This window comes from Pan troglodytes, chromosome 6 (genome assembly GCF_028858775.2).
Source record: "Pan troglodytes isolate AG18354 chromosome 6, NHGRI_mPanTro3-v2.0_pri, whole genome shotgun sequence".
In the NCBI taxonomy this organism is placed as follows: Eukaryota; Metazoa; Chordata; class Mammalia; order Primates; family Hominidae; genus Pan; species Pan troglodytes.
The window spans coordinates 110,696,642-110,715,489 of NC_072404.2; the positions used below are offsets into that span (position 1 = coordinate 110,696,642).

The window sequence follows — 18,848 nt, forward strand, 5'->3', positions numbered from 1 at the left end:
CCCAGGCTGGAGTGCAGTGGAAAAATCGACTCACTGCAGCCTCTACCTCCTGCACTCAAGCGATCCTCCCACCTCAGCCTCCTAAGTAGCTGGGACCACAGGCACGTGCCACCATGCCTGGCTAATTTTTTTTATTTTTTCTAGAAACAGGGTCTACGTTGCCCAGGCTGGTCTCAAACTCCTAAGCTCAAGCAATTCTGCCACCTCAGCCTCCCAAAGTGCTGGGCTTACGAGCCTGAGCCACCATGTGCCTGGCCAAGATTAACTTTATTAACACTGTTTTCACCAAGTTATTCACTGGTTCACACAACCATAATGACCCTAAACTGCCAACTGCATCAAATCTCAATTCATCTCCATGCACAAGCTGTATCGGATCAACTAACTCATAGATCCTCCACATTCATCATTCGCTAACAACGAAGAAATCCAAGTCGGGTGTCGTGGCTCACGCCTGTAATCCCAGCACTTTGGGAGGCCAAAGCAGGTGGATAACTTGAGGTCAGGAGTTCGAGACCAGCCTGGCCAATATGGTGAAACCCTGTCTCTACTAAAAATACAAAAAAATTAGCTGAGTGTGATGACGCATGCCTATAGTCCCAGCTGCTCAGGAGGCTGAGGAGGGAGAATCGCTTGAACCTGGCAGGCAGAGGTTGCAGTGAGCCGAGATCATACCACTGCACTCCAGCCTGGGAGACAGGGCAAGACTCTAGTTTCAACCACTTGAATTCTATGACTCCCTACAAGCAAAACCCATATTTCTTTTCATTTGTAATTTCTTTAATTTTTTGAGACAGGTTCTTGCTCTGTCATCCAGGTTGGAGTGCAGTGGTAAGATATCGGCTCACTGCAACTTCCACCTGCCAGGCTCAAGCGATCCTCCCACCTCAGCCTCCTGAGTAGCTGGGACCACAGGTGTGCACCACCATGCCCGACTAATGTTTGTATCTTTTGTAGAGACAGGGTTTTGCCAGGTTGCCCATGCTGGTCTTGAATTATTTGGCTCCTGCAATCCTCCCACCTCAGCCTCCCAAAGTGCTAGGATTACAGGCGTGAGCCACTGTGCCTGGCTGCAAAACCCACATTTCTAACAATTCTCTCATGAAGCCTATCTTTTCTGCAGTTAGGCGTATCACATTGAGGCAAGGAATTTTAAAGAGTGTCGGCTTTCCAAGAAGTGTAGGAGTTGATATCTCTCGAGCTTCCAAACTTCTGCAAGCTGCTGCCCGGCCCTCTGCTTTATTTCTTTTTCTTTTCCCTTTTTTTTTTTTTTTTTTTTTTTTGAGGCAGAGTCTTGCTCTTTAGCCCAGGCTGAAGTGCAGTGGCGTGATCTCTGCTCACTGCAGCCTCTGCTTCCTGAGTTCCAGCAATTCTCCTGCCTCAGCCTCCTGGGTAGCTGGGATTACAGGCACCCGTATTTCTAGTAGAGATGGGTTTCACCATGTTGACCAGGCCTAGTCTCGAACTCCTGACCTCAGGTGATCTGCCCACCTCGGCCTCCCAAAGTGCTGGGATTACAGGCCTGAGCCACCACACCCAGCCTGCTTTATTTATCTCACCACTCATACCACTCATTCCTTCCTTATACCTTCTCATCTCTCTCCTAAGCACGTTTCCTTTTTTTCTTTTTTTCTTTTTTTTTGAGACAGAGTCTTGCTCTGTCTGGAGTGAAGTACAATGACACGATCTAGGCTCACTGCAACCTCTGCCTCTCGGGTTCAAGTGATTCCCTAGCCTCAGTCTCCCGAGCAGCTGGGATTATAGGCACCCGCCATCACCCCTAGCTAATTTTTTTTGTATTTTGTAGAGACAGGGTTTCACCACGTTGGCCAGGCTGGTCTTGAACTCCTGACCTCAGGTCATCCACCTGCCTCCGCCTCCCAAAGTTCTGAGATTACAGGCACGAGCCACCGCGCCCGGCCATACTTCTAGTCCTTGCTTTCATTCCATATGATTTATCCTTTCTAATCCTAACAACTTGCTTTATTGATCTTATTCTTGACCTAACAAATGATAGCAGGTGAAGGGGTGGGTTGCCCCCCACACCTGTGGGTGTTTCTCGTTAGGTGGAACGAGAGATTTGGAAAAGAAAAAGACACAGAGACAAAGTATAGAGAAAGAAATAAGGGGACCCAGGGAACCAGCGTTCAGCATATGGAGGATCCCGCCAGCCTCTGAGTTCCCTTAGTATTTATTGATCATTCGTGGGTGTTTCTCCGAGAGGGGGATGTGGCAGGGTCACAAGACAATAGTGGGGAGAGGGTCAGCAGACAAAAACACGTGAACAAAGGTCTTTGCATCATAGACAGGGTAAAGAATCAAGTGCTGTGCTTTTAGATATGCATACACATAAACGTCTCAATGCTTTACAAAGCAGTATTGCTGCCCGCATGTCCCATCTCCAGCCCTAAGACGGTTTTTCCCTATCTCAGTAGATGGAACGTACAATCGGGTTTTATACCGAGACATTCCATTGCCCAGGGACGGGCAGGAGACAGATGCCTTCCTCTTGTCTCAACTGCAAGAGGCATGCCTTCCTCTTATACTAATCCTCCTCAGCACAGACCCTTTACGGGTGTCGGGCTGGGGGACAGTCAGGTCTTTCCCTTCCCACGAGGCCATATTTCAGACTATCCCATGGGGAGAAACCTTGGACAATACCTGGCTTTCCTAGGCAGAGGTCCCTGCGGCCTTCCGCAGTGTTTGTGTCCCTGGGTACTTGAGATTAGGGAGTGGTGATGACTCTTAAGGAGCATGCTGCCTTCAAGCATCTGTTTAACAAAGCACATCTTGCACCACCCTTAATCCATTTAACCCTGAGTTTGACACAGCACATGTTTCAGAGAGCACGGGGTTGGGGGTAAGGTCATAGATTAACAGAATCTCAAGGCAGAAGAATTTGTCTTAGTACAGAACAAAATGGAGTCTCCTATGTCTACTTCTTTCTACACAGACACAGTAACAATCTGATCTGTCTTGCTTTTCCCCACAACCAGGATAGTCCAGCCAGCTAACTGTCTGTGCCATCTTATTCTTGACCTAATAAATAGCTGCCGGGCTTGGTGGCTCACACCTGTAATCCCAGCATTTTGGGAGGCCGAGGTGGGTGGATCACGAGGTCAGGAGTTCGAGACCAGCCTGGCCAACATAGTGAAACCCCGTCTCTACTGAAAATACAAAAATTAGCTGGGCATGGTGGCATGCACCTATAATCCCAGCTACTTAGGAGGCTGAGGCAGGAAAATCACTTGAGCCCAGGAGGTGGAGGTTGCAGTGAGCCGAGATCACACCATTGCAGTCCAGCCTGAGCGACAGTGCAAGAGTCTGTCTCAAAAAATAAATAAATAAATAAATAAATAAGTAGCACCACAATAGTTCAGGCAGCCAATAATCTATGCCACTGGTAAGATATTCCACTAGTATATGTCATATATCTTAGACGATGGTGTTGAAAAGCCTAAGGTGGAGGCAGAGGAGAAAAGAAAACAAAAGCAAAAGGAAGAAGAAAAAGTAAAAGAAGAAAGAAGTTGGGCCCGGGCACGGTGGCTCACACCTGTAATCCCAGAACTTTTGGGAGGCCAAGGCAGGCAGATCACTCGAGGTCAGGAGTTTGAGACCAGCGTGGCCAACATGGTGAAACCCCATCTCTACTAAAAAAATAAAACTTAGCGGGGTGTGGTGGTAGATATCTGTAGTCCCAGCTACTTGGGAGGCTGAGGAAGGAGAATTGCTTGATCCGGGGAGGTGGAGGCTGCAGTGAGCCGAGATTGTGCCACTGCACTCCAGCGTGGGCAACAAGAACGAGACTCCGTCTCAACAACAACAACAACAACAAAAAAAAAAAAAAAAAAAAAGGAAGAGGCTGGGAAGAGGAAATGACAGGTACCATTATGAAGTGTTTACAGATACTTGCTATACATTACCTCTAATCCTCAGAACCACCTTGCAAGATATGTACTACTGTCCTCTTTTTTTTTTTTTTTTTTGAGACAGAAGGCTGAGTCAGGAGGCTGAATCAGGAGAATCACTTGAACCCGGGAGGTGGAGGTTGCAGTGAGCCGAGATTGTGCCACTGCACTCCAGCCTGGGCAACAGAGCAAGACTCCATCTCAAAAAAATAAATACACAAAATAAATAAATAAAGTGGAGACAGGAGGTGAGGCCTTACCAACAATTGCATCATGTGCTACTCAAAAATAATAGCACATTAGTTGCCAACAATTATCTACCATTAACTTTTCTGCATGACAAAATTTAAGATTTTCTCTTATCCTTCTATCCAGACCTCTTTACTTTATCATTTGTGCTAGGGAAGCAGGAGCCTCAGAGAGCCAGCATAAAGCCATTTTAAGTTCAGCTCCATCTTGAAACTAACAAGGCACATTCCTTGTCAGTCACAACCCATAGCTGTTTACAGTTGGGGAAACAGCTTAAAGATACCTGCAAGGACAGACTCCTCCAACTACAGAAAATCCAGATGCCCCAATACCCATAACAATATGTGCTTTTAAGATAATTATAATTCTGGCTGGGTGTGGAGGCTTAGGCAGGAGGATTGCTTTAGGCCAGGAGTTCGAGATCAGCCTGGCCAACATTGCGAAACCCCCTCTCTACTAAAGATACAAAAATTAGCTGGGCGTCGTAGCACATGCCTACAATCCCAGTAGTGAGACCCCATCTCTACAACAAAATATTTTTTTAATTAATTGGATGCACTGGTTCATGCCTGCAGTCACAGCTACTTGGGAGGCTGAGGTGAAAGGATGTAGCTGTAATCCAGCTACTAGGGATGCTGAGACACAAGAATGGCTTGAACCCAGGAGGTGGAGGTTGCAGTGAGCTGAGATCACGCCACTGCACTACAGCCTGGGCGACAGATCAAGACTCTGTCTCAAAAAAAAAAAAAAAAAAAGGAAGAAAGATAATTATAGTTTTGCTTTGATGTACTTACCTACTAGAATGTCAAGGATAGTTAAATTAACAGAATAATAAATTTTGTCATGCCATTGGCCCATCTGCACATTGACTCGGCTTAGTTTAGTCTCTACAAAAACAAGACCCCTATATAAGAAAAACTTAAAGGTCAGGGGCGGTGGCTCATACCTGTAATCCCAACACTTTGGGAGGCTGAGGAGTGTGGATACCTTGAGTCCAGGAGTCCCAGACCAGCTTGGGTAGCATGACAATACCCTGTCTCTACAAAACATACAACTATTAGCTGGCTGTGGTGGTGCATGCCTGTAGTCCTAGCTACTTGGGAGACTGAGGTGGGAGGATCGCTTGAGCTCAGGAGGTGGAGGCTGCAGTGAACTATGATCATGCTACTACACTCCAGCCTGGGCAACAGAGTAAGACCCTGTCTCAAAAAAAAGAAGAAAAAAAAAAAAAAAGAAAGAAAAGAAAAACTTAAGACAGTGTGTTCCTCTGTTTGATTTCTGAGGACGCCCTACTCCGTAAGCGTGTAGCTTTCAATAAACTCTCTCTTCTCACCGCACTCTGCGACTTGCTTTGGGTTCCTTCCTGCATGAGATCCAAGAATTCTCTCTTGGGGTCCGGATTGGGACCGCTTTTTCCAGTAACACGTAGACACACACACACATTCAGTTTAAAAGCCCATATTACAACGTACATCCACCTCATCTTCACACTGAGATTTGGGTGACATCTGTCCCTTTTTGAGTTTTGACCCAAGTTAACCTTTTAAGACGCTCTTTATTTCTTCCCCTTTTGCCTCAGTTCACGTTCCTCCCCCTTCTCCTTACATGCCTTTTATAGCAGCCTCTCCTTTTCTCTTTTATTCTTTTTCTACACATTTCTCTTACTGTAAGATCAGAAGCCAGGCGCGGTGGCTCACGCCTGTAATCCCAGCAGTTTGGGAAACCGAGGCGGGAGGGTCTCTTGAACCCAAGAGTTCGAGACCAGCCTGGGCAACATAGTAAGACCCCCGTCTCTACTAAAAAAAAATTAAAAATTAGCTGGGCATGACGGCGTGCGTCTGTAGTCCCAGCTACTCAGGAGGCTGAGGCGGGAGGATCGCTTGAGGCCAGGAGTTCAAGGCTGCAGAGAGTCACGATCCCACCACTGCACTCCAACCTGGGTGACGCGGCCAGACCCTGTCTCTAAAAAGAAAAAAACTAGAGGGGTGTATCTATCACGCTTTCAATAGATATTTAGCTTGGGTTCTATACTTTTCTCATGACCCTTTGTCTTTCTGTTTTCCAGGTCACTCCTCCTCCCCTACACTTAATTCCCACCCTGCTCCCTTTTCACGGCCCACTCCCCTCCCAGGAGTCCTGCCTGCTGCTTCGAACTCCAATGATCGTCCCATTCACCTCTCACCCCTTTTCCCGCCTTTTTGCCCCACAAGGCTCCAAAGCGCGAGGACCTTATTGTCCTCCTCCCCCATCCTCCAACCAGCCCACAGGACAGCCGCGTTACCATGACGACCGGGCTCCTAGAAGCTGCAGTCAAGGACCTGGTTACCATGGTTTCCGCTTCTCCGCCTCCAGCCCCGCCCGCGCTCCCCGCGGCGTCGGCGCCTGCGCAGTGCGTGGCGCGCCGGGAGTCAGAGCCTGGGCGGGACGGGGCGGGGCTTCGGGCGAGAGGGAGGGAAGCCGGAGAAAGGATAAGAAAGGGAGTGGGACTGGCGCCTACGGTGGCCGAAGTGGGACGCGCCGAGCCGGAGGCTGCAGGATGGTAGGCTGTGCGAAGAGGGAGGGGAGGGGGAAGCGAGGGGCGTGGGCTGCACCTGCGGGGGTCCTCGGGGGCCGCCCTCGGGGTGAACCGCCCTGTCTTCCCTCTGGTCCTCAGAGGCCTCCCTTGCCTCGGCGGGTGGGCGAGCCGGGCTCGGGAGGAAGAGGGGGAGGTGGCATTCGGGAGAGGGGCGGGGAGGGGGCGCATTTGCAGGGCGAGCGGGGGCTGACGAAGGGGCGGCGGGGCCGTCCCGAGCCGGGAGGGGCGCTCTGGTCTTGGCCCCTGGGGTCCCTCGATCCCCGCTGCAGGGAAGCCGCCCGAAGCAGAGGGTTGCGGGAGTCTCTTTGCTGAGGGAGGGAGCGGGGGTCACCAGTCACCGAGACCCCCTTCCCGGGCTGCACAGGCGGGAGCGGGGACCCGGGTGGGGAGAGGGGTGTGGGAGGGGAGTTTCCGGGTCGGAAAAGGGAGCGCCCTACTGGGTTCGTGGCCGTGCTTGCCTAGAGGCTGGGCCCAGGTAGGGAAGCGAAGTGGACTCGTGGTTTTTCTCCGAGGGACCCAGGCTTTGGGATCCCGGGCTCCGGCGCTCTCTGCCCCCCTTCCCACTCTCTTTCCGGAATCCAGGCCTTCCGTCTTCCTGCTTGCTCCCCACCCCCCTATCTGAGCGCCGCACGAGGCTCCCCAGCGCCCCTCTTTTCCCCTCCTCCAAAAAAATCAGTTCTCCTGAATTCTGATTTTTCACTTACTAAGCTAGTACAGTGCCACACACCCAGGGATTCCAAGCCTGGGCGTGTCCATGAATAGAAGAGCTATTGGGGGAAGGAGAAGACTCCAGGATGTGGCCCAGACCCCCCGGAACTGGGAAGCTGGGGTACACTGGGCAGTGAGGGTTCTGTCTTCCATCCCACTTGACCCAGCTTGCTGTCTGTTCTGTAGACATTCTTTTAGGGGAACCCCCTGGGTGGCGGGGCCCTAACTGAGGGAAATTGGTCACCTGGTGTCTGGGGAGGAGTGGGCGCTTAGCAGGAGGCACCCTAAAAGGAAGAAAAGTTAAAGAGAAATGTCGAAGACCAAATGCCTGGGTGCCTGCAGAGAGGAAGATAGGATTTGGGCATCTGCATACCCTGTGTGGTGTTGGAGATACATACTACAGAGGAGGATACCCCTGGGCATAGGCCTGGCACTGGAGGATGATATGTTTGGGAGATCATTAAGATCTTATGGCTATGATGGGGTGGAAAATTGAGGTAGCTTCTCCAGGGACAAAATACCAGATTTCAGCATGGTGATGGATAGAGAGAGGGTGGAAGAAAACAGGCATTTCTTTGGCGTCAGTTACTGTCGTCTTGTCACTGTGCTAGGCATTTTACTTACCTTTAGAAAGCAGACCAGAAAGCAAGAGGTCAGGGAATCATGGTAATAATAGTAATAACTAACGACCGGGCGCAGTGGCTCATGCCTTAATGCCAGCACTTTGGGAGGCCTAGGTGGGTGGATCACCTGAGGTCGGGAGTTCGAGACCAGGGCCTGGCCAACATGGTGAAACCACGTCTCTACTAAAAATACAAATATTAGCCGGGCGTGGTGGCACGTGACTGTAATCCCAGCTACTCAGGAGGCTGAGGCAGGAGAATCGCTGGAACTTGGGAGGCGGAGATTGCACTGAACAGTGATTGCACCACTGCACTCCAGCCTGGGCGACAGAGAGAGACTCTGTCTCAAAAATAATAATAATAATAGCTAACATGTTATACTGCCTGCCTGTGCTAGGGACTTGCATATATCAACTCATTTAGTCTCACCTAACAACTGTGCAAGGCAGGTACAATGTCCATTTTACAGATAAGGAAACTGAGGCCCAGAGACTTACAGTAGTAATTGGCCCAAAGCCTTGCATAACTAGTAGAGCCAGGATTTGAACCCAGCTGACAGACTCAGAAGCTCTGACTTCCCCCTGCTGGTGGAAACACCCAGCCTTGAGAGCAAGGGGCTGGATGTTGGAAGAAAGTAGAGAAGAATTAGCTGGAGATAAGTTTGGGGAATGTGTGGTTACCCTCCGTTCTGCCCTCCCATCCCCCACAGATGCGGTTCATGCTATTATTCAGCCGGCAGGGAAAACTGCGGCTGCAAAAATGGTACCTGGCCACTTCGGACAAGGAACGGAAGAAGATGGTGCGCGAGCTTATGCAGGTTGTCCTGGCTCGCAAGCCCAAGATGTGCAGCTTCCTGGAGTGGAGGGATCTCAAAGTTGTCTATAAGAGGTGACTCCCCACCTACTTTCAGACCTGCCTAGATTCAAGTTGGGCAGTGGGTTAAAATGTCTGAGAAATGGTCGTCCCTTAGGTCAGGGAGACCTGGGAGCTGAGGACATCTGGAGGACAGTAATGAATGTCAGCTTACTTTTTTTTTTTTTTCTCCCCAAACTCTTAAAGAAGTTCTTGTTTACCACTTGGTTTTGCTCACGTGCAACACCTGCCTCACTCACGTGTCCCTTTGGGCCCTGTCTTGCCCCACTGCGCATGTCCCTTGCAGTCAAAGGTCCTGCCCTACTTTTCCTAACACACACGCACACACACACCCTTTCCGGTTCCTTCTCCTCGGAGCAGGTAAATTACTTGGCTCGGGTTTTTGCTGAGTCAAACTTAGGAGGTCAGAGGGCAGGAAGGAAAAAGCATGCGTTCTTTGCATGTTTTTAAGACAGCACAAAGAGGCAGGTGAGTTACTTTTTACATGCCCTAGGGCCACCTCACCTGTGGCCAGCCAGGGCACAGACCACCCCCAGGCTGGTGAGAGGTTTGAGACCAGAATGCCTGGGTCCTGAAGCAAGCTTGTAGCGATGTCTCATGCGCTCCTCTCCGCAGATATGCCAGCCTCTACTTCTGCTGCGCCATCGAGGGCCAAGACAATGAGCTCATCACACTGGAGCTGATCCACCGATACGTGGAGCTCTTAGACAAATACTTTGGCAGTGTAAGTCTCCTCTGCCCACCAGTTTCCATTCCCAGCAATCCCCTTTGGTAATCCACCAAACTTTGAGGCCCCTCCAGTCTCTGCCCTGGAAGTCTCAGGGGAGAGGTGAAGTTGGAGCAGTAAGAACAGTAATTAATTTCCCTTTTTAAGCTTTAAGCCTATTAACCATGTCCCATAATCGTCCCTGAGTGGGGAAACTGGGGGCAGGATCAGGCACTTAATCTCCACTTAGAGCTTAGCTCGGACTTTTCACACAGAGACCAAGTTCAGATGTTTTGTTTAGTTCAAATTTTTATTTTTTTAGAGACACAGTCTCACCCTGTCACCTGGAGGAATGCCGCCTATGGCTGGAGTGCAGTGGCACAATCGTAGCTCACTGCAGCGTTAACCTCTGGGCTCAAGCCATCCTCCTGCCTCAGTCCCCTGAGGAAGTGGGACTGCAGGTGCACACCACTATGCCCAGCTAATTTTTCTATTTTTTTTTTAAGAGATGAGGTCTTGCTATGTTGCCCAGGCTGGGTCTCTAACTCTGGGGCTCAAGTGATCCTCCCACCTCAGCCTCCCAAAGTCTGGGATTATAGGCGTGAGCCACTGTACCCAGCCCCATATTCAGATTTTTATCACTGGTTGTTGATCTTGGATTTGCATTGGAGTTTTCTGGAGAATTTTTTTGAATGGCAATGTCCAGGTTCCACTCCCAGAGATTCTGAATTAACTTATCTGAGGGACAGCTCAGATCTTAGATGGGGCGTAGTAGTAACTCCATAATTTGTGTTATAAAGTGCTTTTGCGTCCTCTCGTTTGCTCCTTATCCCATCCTAGCAGTAGGTGTTGGTATCCCCATTTTTGAGGCCAGAAAACTGAGACTTAGAGATGTTTCATGACTTGTTTAGCTAGATGGTTAGTGGCAGAGCCCTGCTTGGAACTCAAGTCTTCCACCCCATGGTCCAGAATTCCCTCCTTCCCTGCCCCACAGTGTCCAGGAAGCGGGGCTACCACAGCCTTTGGTGGGAAGAACGTCACAGATTTTGGGGGGAAGGCAAGGGGAACCATAGACAAAGGTAGATAAGGCAACTAATGTTTCATGATCAGGAGGAAAGATGCAAGAGGAAGAGGGAAAAAAACTGATCCAAGGCAAGGCACAGTGGCTCACGCCTGTGATCCCAGCATTTTGGGAAGCTGAGGCAGGTGGGTCACTTGAGGCCAGAAGTTCGAGACCAGCCTGGCCAACATGGCAAGACCCTATCTCTACAAAATATTTTAAAAATGAGGTGGGCGTGATAGCATGCACCTGTAGTCCCAGCTACTCAGGAAGCTGAGGCAGGAGGATCACTTGAGCCCAGGAGTTTGAGGCTGCAGTGAGCTGTGATCATGCCACTGCACTGCAGCCTGGACGACAGAGCAAGAGACCCTGTCTCTAACAAAATAACGAAACAAAAAAACTGAAAAAGCTGACCAATGACTAAGGCTTGGAGGTTGGGGGCAGAACCCAAGGTGGGAGGCACCGTCTTGAAAAGGAAGTGGCTCCAGTTGCCCCTCCATGCTCAACTTAGCCTCTCCCCGCCCTCCCAGGTGTGCGAGCTGGACATCATCTTCAACTTTGAGAAGGCCTACTTCATCCTGGATGAGTTTTTGATGGGGGGGGATGTCCAGGACACCTCCAAGAAGAGTGTGCTGAAAGCCATCGAGCAGGCTGACCTACTGCAGGAGGTACGGGCCAGGGACAGTGAGGAGGAGGAGGAAGCGCACAGTGGCGGACAGGGTCCTCCCTCCCCTGGACGCCCTGCCTGCCCTGCCCACCATCGCCAAGGAGCCCCCCCTCCCTGTGGTATCTGACCCCCACCACGCCCAGCTCTCCAGCTTACTCTCAAGCCCTGACCCCATGGGGTGGAAGTTAGGGTGGCAGATAGCCCACCTGTGCACCCCTCATTCCAAGCTCTGTCCTTCTCCCAAGCCCCCAGATGTCTCGTGGCCACCCAGTCTCCTTTGTCCAATTCTCTGAGCAAGGCTTAACACCAAAGGGTTAAGGGTTTGCTCTGGAGTTAAGGGTTGCTTGGAGAATTGGAGAAGGGGCACCTGGTAGGTCATTCTTTTCTTCCCTGATTTCTTCCCCCACCTCTCTTTTTTTTTTTCTTTTTTCTTTTTTTTTTTTAACACACACATACTCCAAAGCCTCTGCGTCTCAGGAGGAAAAGGCTATGGGGATTTGGGGGCTGGCAGAGGGCACCTGGATGTTGGTTCTCCCTGCTCCCCAGCGCCCCCACCCTCACCCCATTACTGCCTGCCCCCTCTCTGCTGTGCCATCACCGAGCCCTGGTGCAGGGAGATGAGTCACCGGAATCTGCAGTGATGAGCGAGCCCGGCCTGAGCTGGCTCTGAGGAGGGGGAGAGATGGGGGGCGAGGGAGGGCTCATCTCTGCAGTGGGGGAGAGGGCAGAACTGAACTTGCCACCTCACTGGTCGAGCTTCACCTTCCCACACGCACACACACACACACCCTGGCACACACACACACACATGCCCTGGCACACACACCCATCGTGTCACCAGTGTTGCGCTCAGACCCTAATGACGCATCTCCCTGCAGCCTGGTTCACCTTCCCTCAGGGACCTGGCACTCACGTCCCTCTGCCTTTTCCCCACTCTGAAAAACAGGACCCAGTCAGCTGTACCCCCCAGGGCCCCAGAAAGATCCCCCACCTCCTTGTCCCGGCTTCACTCCCTTTACCCCCAGGTGTCAAGGCGGGGCCCCTGCTTACCAAGGTCCTGGCTTTGGGTTCTCTGGGTGGTGACGGACTCAACCTGGACCCCCCCTGCCACTGTTGGCTGGCTCTGGGGCTGGCCCTGGGAGGCTGGTGGGCGCCCCATAAAGGGCTCACTGGTCCGGCCTTGGGCTCACATTGGCTTCTCTCCCCCTCCCCCGTGTCTGTGCCTCCCCCGTCTGACTCTTCCTCGTGACTGCTGTCTTGCCCACCCTGTCGGCCTCTCCTGGTGTCTCTGCGTCACCCTCTGTCTGTCTCTGCCTTAGGAGGATGAGTCGCCGCGGAGTGTGCTGGAGGAGATGGGTTTGGCATAGCCCCTGCTGGGCTGGGGTGTGGCGATGGGGTCCTGGCAGCGTGGCGGGAACGGCTGCTTCTCCTCTGCCCAGGGCCCTGTTCTTGGTGGGACTCGGCTGCCCCTCCTCTGCTGCCTCACCTTTCGGAGTGAGCTGTGGGCTCAGGCCCTTCAAACATTCCCTCCCTCCACCCCCTACCTCCACTTTCCCCTTTTCCCACTGAAGGTTTTAGAAGCTAGGAGGCAGGAAAATGTGACCCAGATGGGGGTGCTATTTGGCTTTTATTCCCTGCCTTTGCAGAACTGATGTCACCCCAGACGTCCTTCCCTCCCTAATAACTGTAAATATATAAATATGTCAGGTTAAAGGGAAAAGGTGTTCAGGGCACTTCTCGTCCTCTCTGTCCCATAACCTACCTCCACCCTCCCCCTAGCCAGCCAGGCAGCTTCTCTGCCTGGGAGGGGAGCCTGGACCCCCCTCTTTCTCCTTGGCTGCAGTGGGGCCTTTATCCAGTGCCAGGGAGGAACAACATAGTTAATTTTTTTCTAACCTTGCCACTTTGAGGGAAGGAAGGGTTGGGGGAAGGGCGAGCTTTATGGGACCCTGGTCCTGGCCCTGGCCTTCTTTCACTCCAGTTCTGGGTGAGGCAGGAGCTGGGAGGGGCGGGGAGGGGGAGGAGGAAGTGTCTGCCTTTATGTCCTTTCTTCTGAAATAAAAGGAAAAGCATTTCTGGACTTTGCTGGCCTCGGGCTCTGTGAAGGAAGGCAGGGCTGCTGGCATCATCGGGAGGCCAAGGGGATCCTGCCAGCCTTGGGAAGAAACGGAGAGCACGCTGTTAAATGAGAATTCCAAATACACAACAAATCATTTTAGGGATAAATGTGTTGCATGCAGTGTTTGGGACACACTTAACTCTAAAACTGCATCTGTTGTGTATCTGGAATTTCAGATTTCATTTCCTGTATTTTATCTGGCCACCCTACCTTAAACGGATTTTTATGCCCAATGCGTCTCCAAACGGGCTGCCCCCAACTCCCTGAGCTGCCTTTATGGAAGGAGGAGCAACTCTTCAGGATGCGGGTCTGTTGTGGGTGATTTCGTTTGCCCAGTTTAGTTTTATTTGAATCAGTTCACAAGTACCTGCGATTAGAAAAGGCTTAAGATGGGAGGCCAAGGTGGGGAGGTCGCTGGAGCCCAGGAGTTCCAGACCAGCTGAGCAACCTGGCAAAACCCCATCCCTACAAAAAATGCAAACATTAGCTGGGCATAATGGTGCACACCTGTAGTCCCAGCTACTCAGGAGGTTGGGGTAGGAGGATCACCTGAGCCCAGGAAGTCGAGGTTGCAGTGAGCTGTGATTGCACCACTGCACTCCAGCCTGGGCAACAGAGTGAGACCCTGTCTCAAAAAAAAAAAAAAAAAAAAGTTAAGAAGTGGCTTTAGCCAGCATGTCTCTGTGGCTGCCACTCCCTCCTCCCCGCATTTCTTGCAAAGTACCTAGGACCAGGAATGTAGGGATCAGTGGAGGGAGGTGGGTGGGTGAACACAGGAAACTCCGGCATTACCCGCGCGGCCCCAGGATCTTGGGAAAAAGGAGCCCACTGGCACCCAGAGTTGTGGCACCTTCTGCGGGTCGCCTTTTTGTTTTGAACCAGAGGTCGCTGGACTGATCGCAGACAATTGGCTCTTTTATTGCATTCCGCTGGGCCTCTCTCTGTCAAGCCCTGGGGAAAGATGACTTTACCACCAGCCCCCAAGCTGGAAGTGGAATTTCGGGTTTCTTAATGGGTGCGAGCCACATTCTTCTCCTCTAGAAACAGTTTGAGGACTTTCCCCACTTACCCCTCGCCTTAGTTTGGGGGCAGGAAGCAGGAGGAGATGGGGACTGTGGCTGGCGCTTCCCTCACCGCCCCTTGGGAAGGACCACACAGGCCCAAGGGGACGGGTGAATAACCGAGAACAAAGTCCTAATAAAATAGTCACTTTTATTTCTTAGCAAAACTATTTCCTCCGTGAGGGGTATTTACAACAGAGAAAGGAAAGAAGGGGTCAATTCACAGCGACTTGGAGAGGCTGGAGGGGCTCGTGGGAGGCCCGAAGGGCTGGAGACAGACACACTTCACACAATTAACTGGAACTGCTTTTTCCGGTTTCCGACGGGGACGTCCCCAGAGGGACTTGATGGGGCCGGGGCCCCGCGTGGGAAGGGAACTCGCACAAACCACCCGCCCTCCTGGGCTGGTCCCCGGTCACCCGCGGGTGAGCTCTGGGAGTTCGGGCTGAGGACCCGGGAGCGGGGTCTGGCAGGTCCCGACGCAGCCCGGGGACGGGGGCAGGGCCAAGGGGCAGGGCCGGGGCGCATGCAAACACCGAGGGGGAGCGGGCAACACGGAGGGGGGCGCCGCCGGGAAGGGCAGTCACGGGCGCCGGAGCAGCACGTGCTCGATGTAATTCTCCAGCTCCTCCTGCTCCTGCAGCCGGCGCTCCTCCGCCTCCGCCTCCTCCTGCGCGCGCCGCGCCTGGGCCTCCCGGCCGGGATAGTGACGCGAAGGCGGCAAGGCGTGGTGGTAGTGGCGGCGGCGCAAGGCCGAGGGCGGCTGCAGTGTCCGCGGCCGGATGTAGTTGGGGAAAGGGTGGTACAGCCCTGGCGGGTACACCTCGTCCTCCTCCCGATCCCAGGGCGGGAGCACCTCGTTCCAGTCCGGCAGCTCGTCTCGTGCGGGAGCGGGGGCGGGGGGCGGGGGCTGCGGGGAGCGGACGTGGGTGGGGGCGGGGGCGGCACGGGGGGGCGGCACGGGCTCGGGAGGGGCGTTCTTCTTCCGCTTCCGCTTCTCCTCCACCTCCTCGATGATGCTGACCACGTCGTCCGCTGGCAGGTGGAGTTTGGTGGACAGCTCAATGAGGCTGTCGATCGTCTGCGGATCCATCTCCTCGTCGTCCTCCTCCTCCTCGCCCTCCTCTGTCCCCTCGGCCTCCTTCCGCCGGTGGCCCGGCGTCTCCTCCTGGGAGCGCTTGTCCTCGGCGCCGGCTTCCCCGTCCTCCTCCTCCGCGAACAGGAGCGCGTTCTGCCGCGCCCTCTCCGCCTCCTCCGCCTCTGCCTCCGCCTCCGCCGCCTCCTCATCCTCTTCCCCCACCCTCTCCTCCCCGCCGCGTCTCTCCTGCTCCGCCTCCTCCTCCTCCCTTGCACTCTCTCGCTCCTCCGCCGCCTCCTGCAGCCCCCGACCCCCGAGGCCGCGCTGCCGGGCCCCGCCCTGCAGCAAATACTGGAGCAGCAGGTCCGAGGCGAGGTCGGCCAGCCGCTCTTCCTGCGCCGCGGCCTGCCGCGTGGCCTCCGCCTGCCGCCGCCCGGCCTCCACCTGCGCCAGCCCTTGCTGGAGAAGGCGCTCGCCCGCCTCGGAGCCGCCCAGGAGTGCGCTCTCCGGTCGGCGCGCCTTGGGGAACGGGGCGGCCAGGCCTTGGTACGCCTTGGACAGGGGTGCCAATGCCTCGCCTAGGTGTGTTTTGGGGGAGGACACTCCTTCCCCGAACTTGTGGGTTTCGGGAAGGGGCCCGCTGTCGGGCATACGCGCCTGGAATTGAGAGGGGGCCGGGGGCGGCAGGGGCGCGCGCTCCGGGACACGCGCCTGGAACTCTCCCCAGGAAGCGCGCCATACGCGCTCTGGCCCCGGGCTCTCCAGATTCACTCGGGTCAGCGTGTGCGTGCGGGTTTCCGTCTCTGCTGCCGCCGTCTCCTGCTGGCGCTTGGCGCTACTTGGACTGAAATCTCGCAGTTCCTGGAGCAGGGACGCTAGCGCCTCGAGCTCCTCGGAGGGATCGCTCGCCTCGGGCCCATTCTCCGGAGTCTGAGGGCGAGGCGGAGCCGCGGGCTCCGGGCTCTCCGGCGCCGGGAGGCTGTGGGTCTGGCTGCGCACGGTCTCGGTCAGCAGAGCTTCAGCTGCTTCTTCCTCCGGCCCCTGCTGGGAGCCGCTTGGTGCCGGGGGTGAGGCGGGACGGTCGAGTGCCTGCAGCAGCACCGCGGCCAGCGCCCGGGGATCCACGCCCTGGAAAAGCTCTCCCTCGTCCTGCGGCTCGGAATTCCGAGCGCCTCGGGCCTCTGGGGCGCTGCCATCCTTTGGCCCGGGCACTGCGTCCCCGGCTACCGGCTCTTTATGCTCAGAGCTGAGAGGAGGAGGCTGCGCCTCAGGGCGACCAGGGGGTGCTGCCCCTAACCCGTTGATCAGCAGAAGGCAGAAGAGGGCGGAAGCCGACAATCTGAGGGCTTTCATGACCAAGAGGCTGCCGGAGACTGAAAAATAGAAGGGATCAAAAAAAGAGGATTTCTGTAAGAATTCCCCTCTCTAGGTCTACGTTCCCTTCCCCCACCTTTCAGCAGGAAACCCGGGGCTTCCCTGATCCCCCAAACCTTACCCAGAAGAGGAACGTTTAGGAGCAAAGGAGGAAGATGTTGTGCCGATCTCTGGAGCCGTGTAAATGGGAAAATAACCCCCGAAGCCCTCGCTTACCCAGGGCCTCCTCGCCCCCTTCCCTGAGCCATCTCACTGCCATCGCCCACGTACTAAGCAGCAGCAATATGGGGGAAAAAAAATCTGTGCTCCCTCCCCATAGGACTCCCCGGATGGTGCGTGGGCGACTTCAGCAAGAGAAAAAGCTGCGACTCCCCCGTTTACCGGGGACCCTTACCAGGGGGCTCCCCGCTGTGTTTGCAACACCCCCATCGAGAGGAGAGAGAACCCTCCCTCACGCCCACGGCTGGCTGCCGAGGGTTTGAGGGACGAACAGCGGAGTATTTACCAGCTGGTGTCACGACGCGAGAGGTGGAGAGGAGGGTCGGGGCAGGGTGGGGACAGGGGAAGATCGGGACGCGTCCGCCTCGGCTCCGAGCGGTGGCCGGGGTAGGAGCGACGGTCGAGGTCTGGCGTCCCGTGGGCTGGGCTCAGCTGGGTCGGCGCGGCTCCGGGCGGCTAGCTCGCTCCGGCTTCAGCACGCTGGACAGCGCCCGCGCCTCCACCGCCTTATAAAGGGGAGAGCGCGGGGTCACGTGGGCGCGCCCCGCCCCATTGACGTCAATGTTCATTCATGGGGAAGCGGGCGGCCGCCCGGAGGAGGAAGGACGCCCGACGATTGGAGGGTGCCTGCCTCTCCCGGCCTGCGCCTGCGCGCTGGGGCCTTCGGCTGAAGGGGTGTGCGCTAGCGGAGCTCCGGGAAATGAATGAATGAATGAATGAATGAATGAAATGCTGAAGCGGGCAGGGCGGGGGGCTATGAATGAATGAAGGAGGGACGAGGAGAAAAGGATGAATGAATGAATGGGAGAATGAATGGAAGGGTGGAGGCAGAGGCGCTGGAAGGCGGGAGGGTGGGTTGCAGAGCAACTTGGAGCTGCTGGATGGAGCCCGCGTTGCTGAGTGGAATAGAAAAAGGGTAGTCCCAGCGTCTGACTGGGCACCAGTGGGAGATCAATACTGGGGAGGGGAAGGATAAAGATTCAAGAGCCGACCAGGGGGCCGGTTTCCCCACCCCGAGACCACGCGCCCAAGGACGGCGTGAACCTGAGTGCAGAGGGACAGATCTGCACGCCTGCGGGCGCTGTCCGCGAATCAGCAGTGCGGGTGGCAGCCCCCTGACAGGGGCAGATGGGTGGATCTTGCGGTTTTGGTAATCCCATCGGGAAGGGTCCGAGTCGGAAGAGAAAAGGGAAAGAATGAGGATGTGTGTGCCTCTGGGTCGTGTCTGTTTCACGACCCGTGCTGTGTCTGGAGAAAAAGGTGTGTCTGTCCTTCTGTCCCCTGACTGCCGCTTGTGTCAAGGCCCCCCGCTGTGCCCCCTTCGGCCCATCTCTTCCCACACTCCCCCAGTCGCTTTCCCTCCTGCTGCTCCCCTCCCCCAAGGACGTTTGGAGGGCGAGACCAGAGCAGGTGGGGAGGGGGTTGCGCAGGTTGGGGGGTGGGGGGTGACTCAACTCCAGCTCTCTCCACCGCTTAAAGGGAAGGTTTGAACGCGATGGGAGGGGGACCTGCAACGTCAGAGATAGCCCCTCTCTGCCACCAGCCCCTTCGACCGTATCTCCTGCCAGAGAGGTTGGGGCTGGGGGCTTGGACAGCTAGAGGTTCCGGGGGTAGGGGGCGATGACGCA

The 18,848-nt window shown here is 54.7% G+C and overlaps 2 protein-coding genes across 3 annotated transcripts; one reads left to right on the top strand and one right to left on the bottom strand.

Annotated features, from left to right (window-relative positions):
- Window positions 1-6,523: 6,523 nt before the first annotated feature.
- Window positions 6,524-13,449, top strand: AP1S1 (adaptor related protein complex 1 subunit sigma 1). The gene is made up of 5 exons (XM_001153078.7): window positions 6,524-6,696; window positions 8,773-8,951; window positions 9,552-9,660; window positions 11,233-11,370; window positions 12,689-13,449. Exons 1-5 carry the CDS (start codon window positions 6,694-6,696, stop codon window positions 12,734-12,736), a joined length of 477 nt encoding a protein of 158 aa, XP_001153078.2. The 5' UTR covers window positions 6,524-6,693; the 3' UTR covers window positions 12,737-13,449.
- A 1,231-nt stretch (window positions 13,450-14,680) lies between these two features.
- Window positions 14,681-17,593, bottom strand: VGF (VGF nerve growth factor inducible). 2 transcript variants are annotated; one of them, XM_009443551.5, is made up of 2 exons: window positions 17,507-17,593; window positions 14,681-17,000 (listed from the first exon to the last, which is right to left on the bottom strand). In XM_009443551.5, the coding sequence occupies exon 2, from the start codon at window positions 16,978-16,980 to the stop codon at window positions 15,133-15,135; it is 1,848 nt and encodes a 615-aa protein (XP_009441826.2). In that variant the 5' UTR covers window positions 16,981-17,000; window positions 17,507-17,593; the 3' UTR covers window positions 14,681-15,132. The 2 variants fall into 2 exon arrangements, with proteins under 2 accessions (XP_009441826.2, XP_003949272.2); XM_003949223.5 differs by lacking the exon at window positions 17,507-17,593 and adding an exon at window positions 17,123-17,500.
- Window positions 17,594-18,848: the final 1,255 nt, after the last annotated feature.

Bases quoted from the DNA above. Each gene is read 5' to 3' on its own strand.
- VGF (XM_009443551.5), bottom strand. From the start codon at position 16,980: ATGAAAGCCCTCAGATTGTCGGCTTCCGCCCTCTTCTGCCTTCTGCTG.
- AP1S1 (XM_001153078.7), top strand. The intron at 8,952-9,551 runs GTGACTCCCCAC...TCCTCTCCGCAG, and splicing joins CTCAAAGTTGTCTATAAGAG to ATATGCCAGCCTCTACTTCT. The intron at 9,661-11,232 runs GTAAGTCTCCTC...CCGCCCTCCCAG, and splicing joins TAGACAAATACTTTGGCAGT to GTGTGCGAGCTGGACATCAT.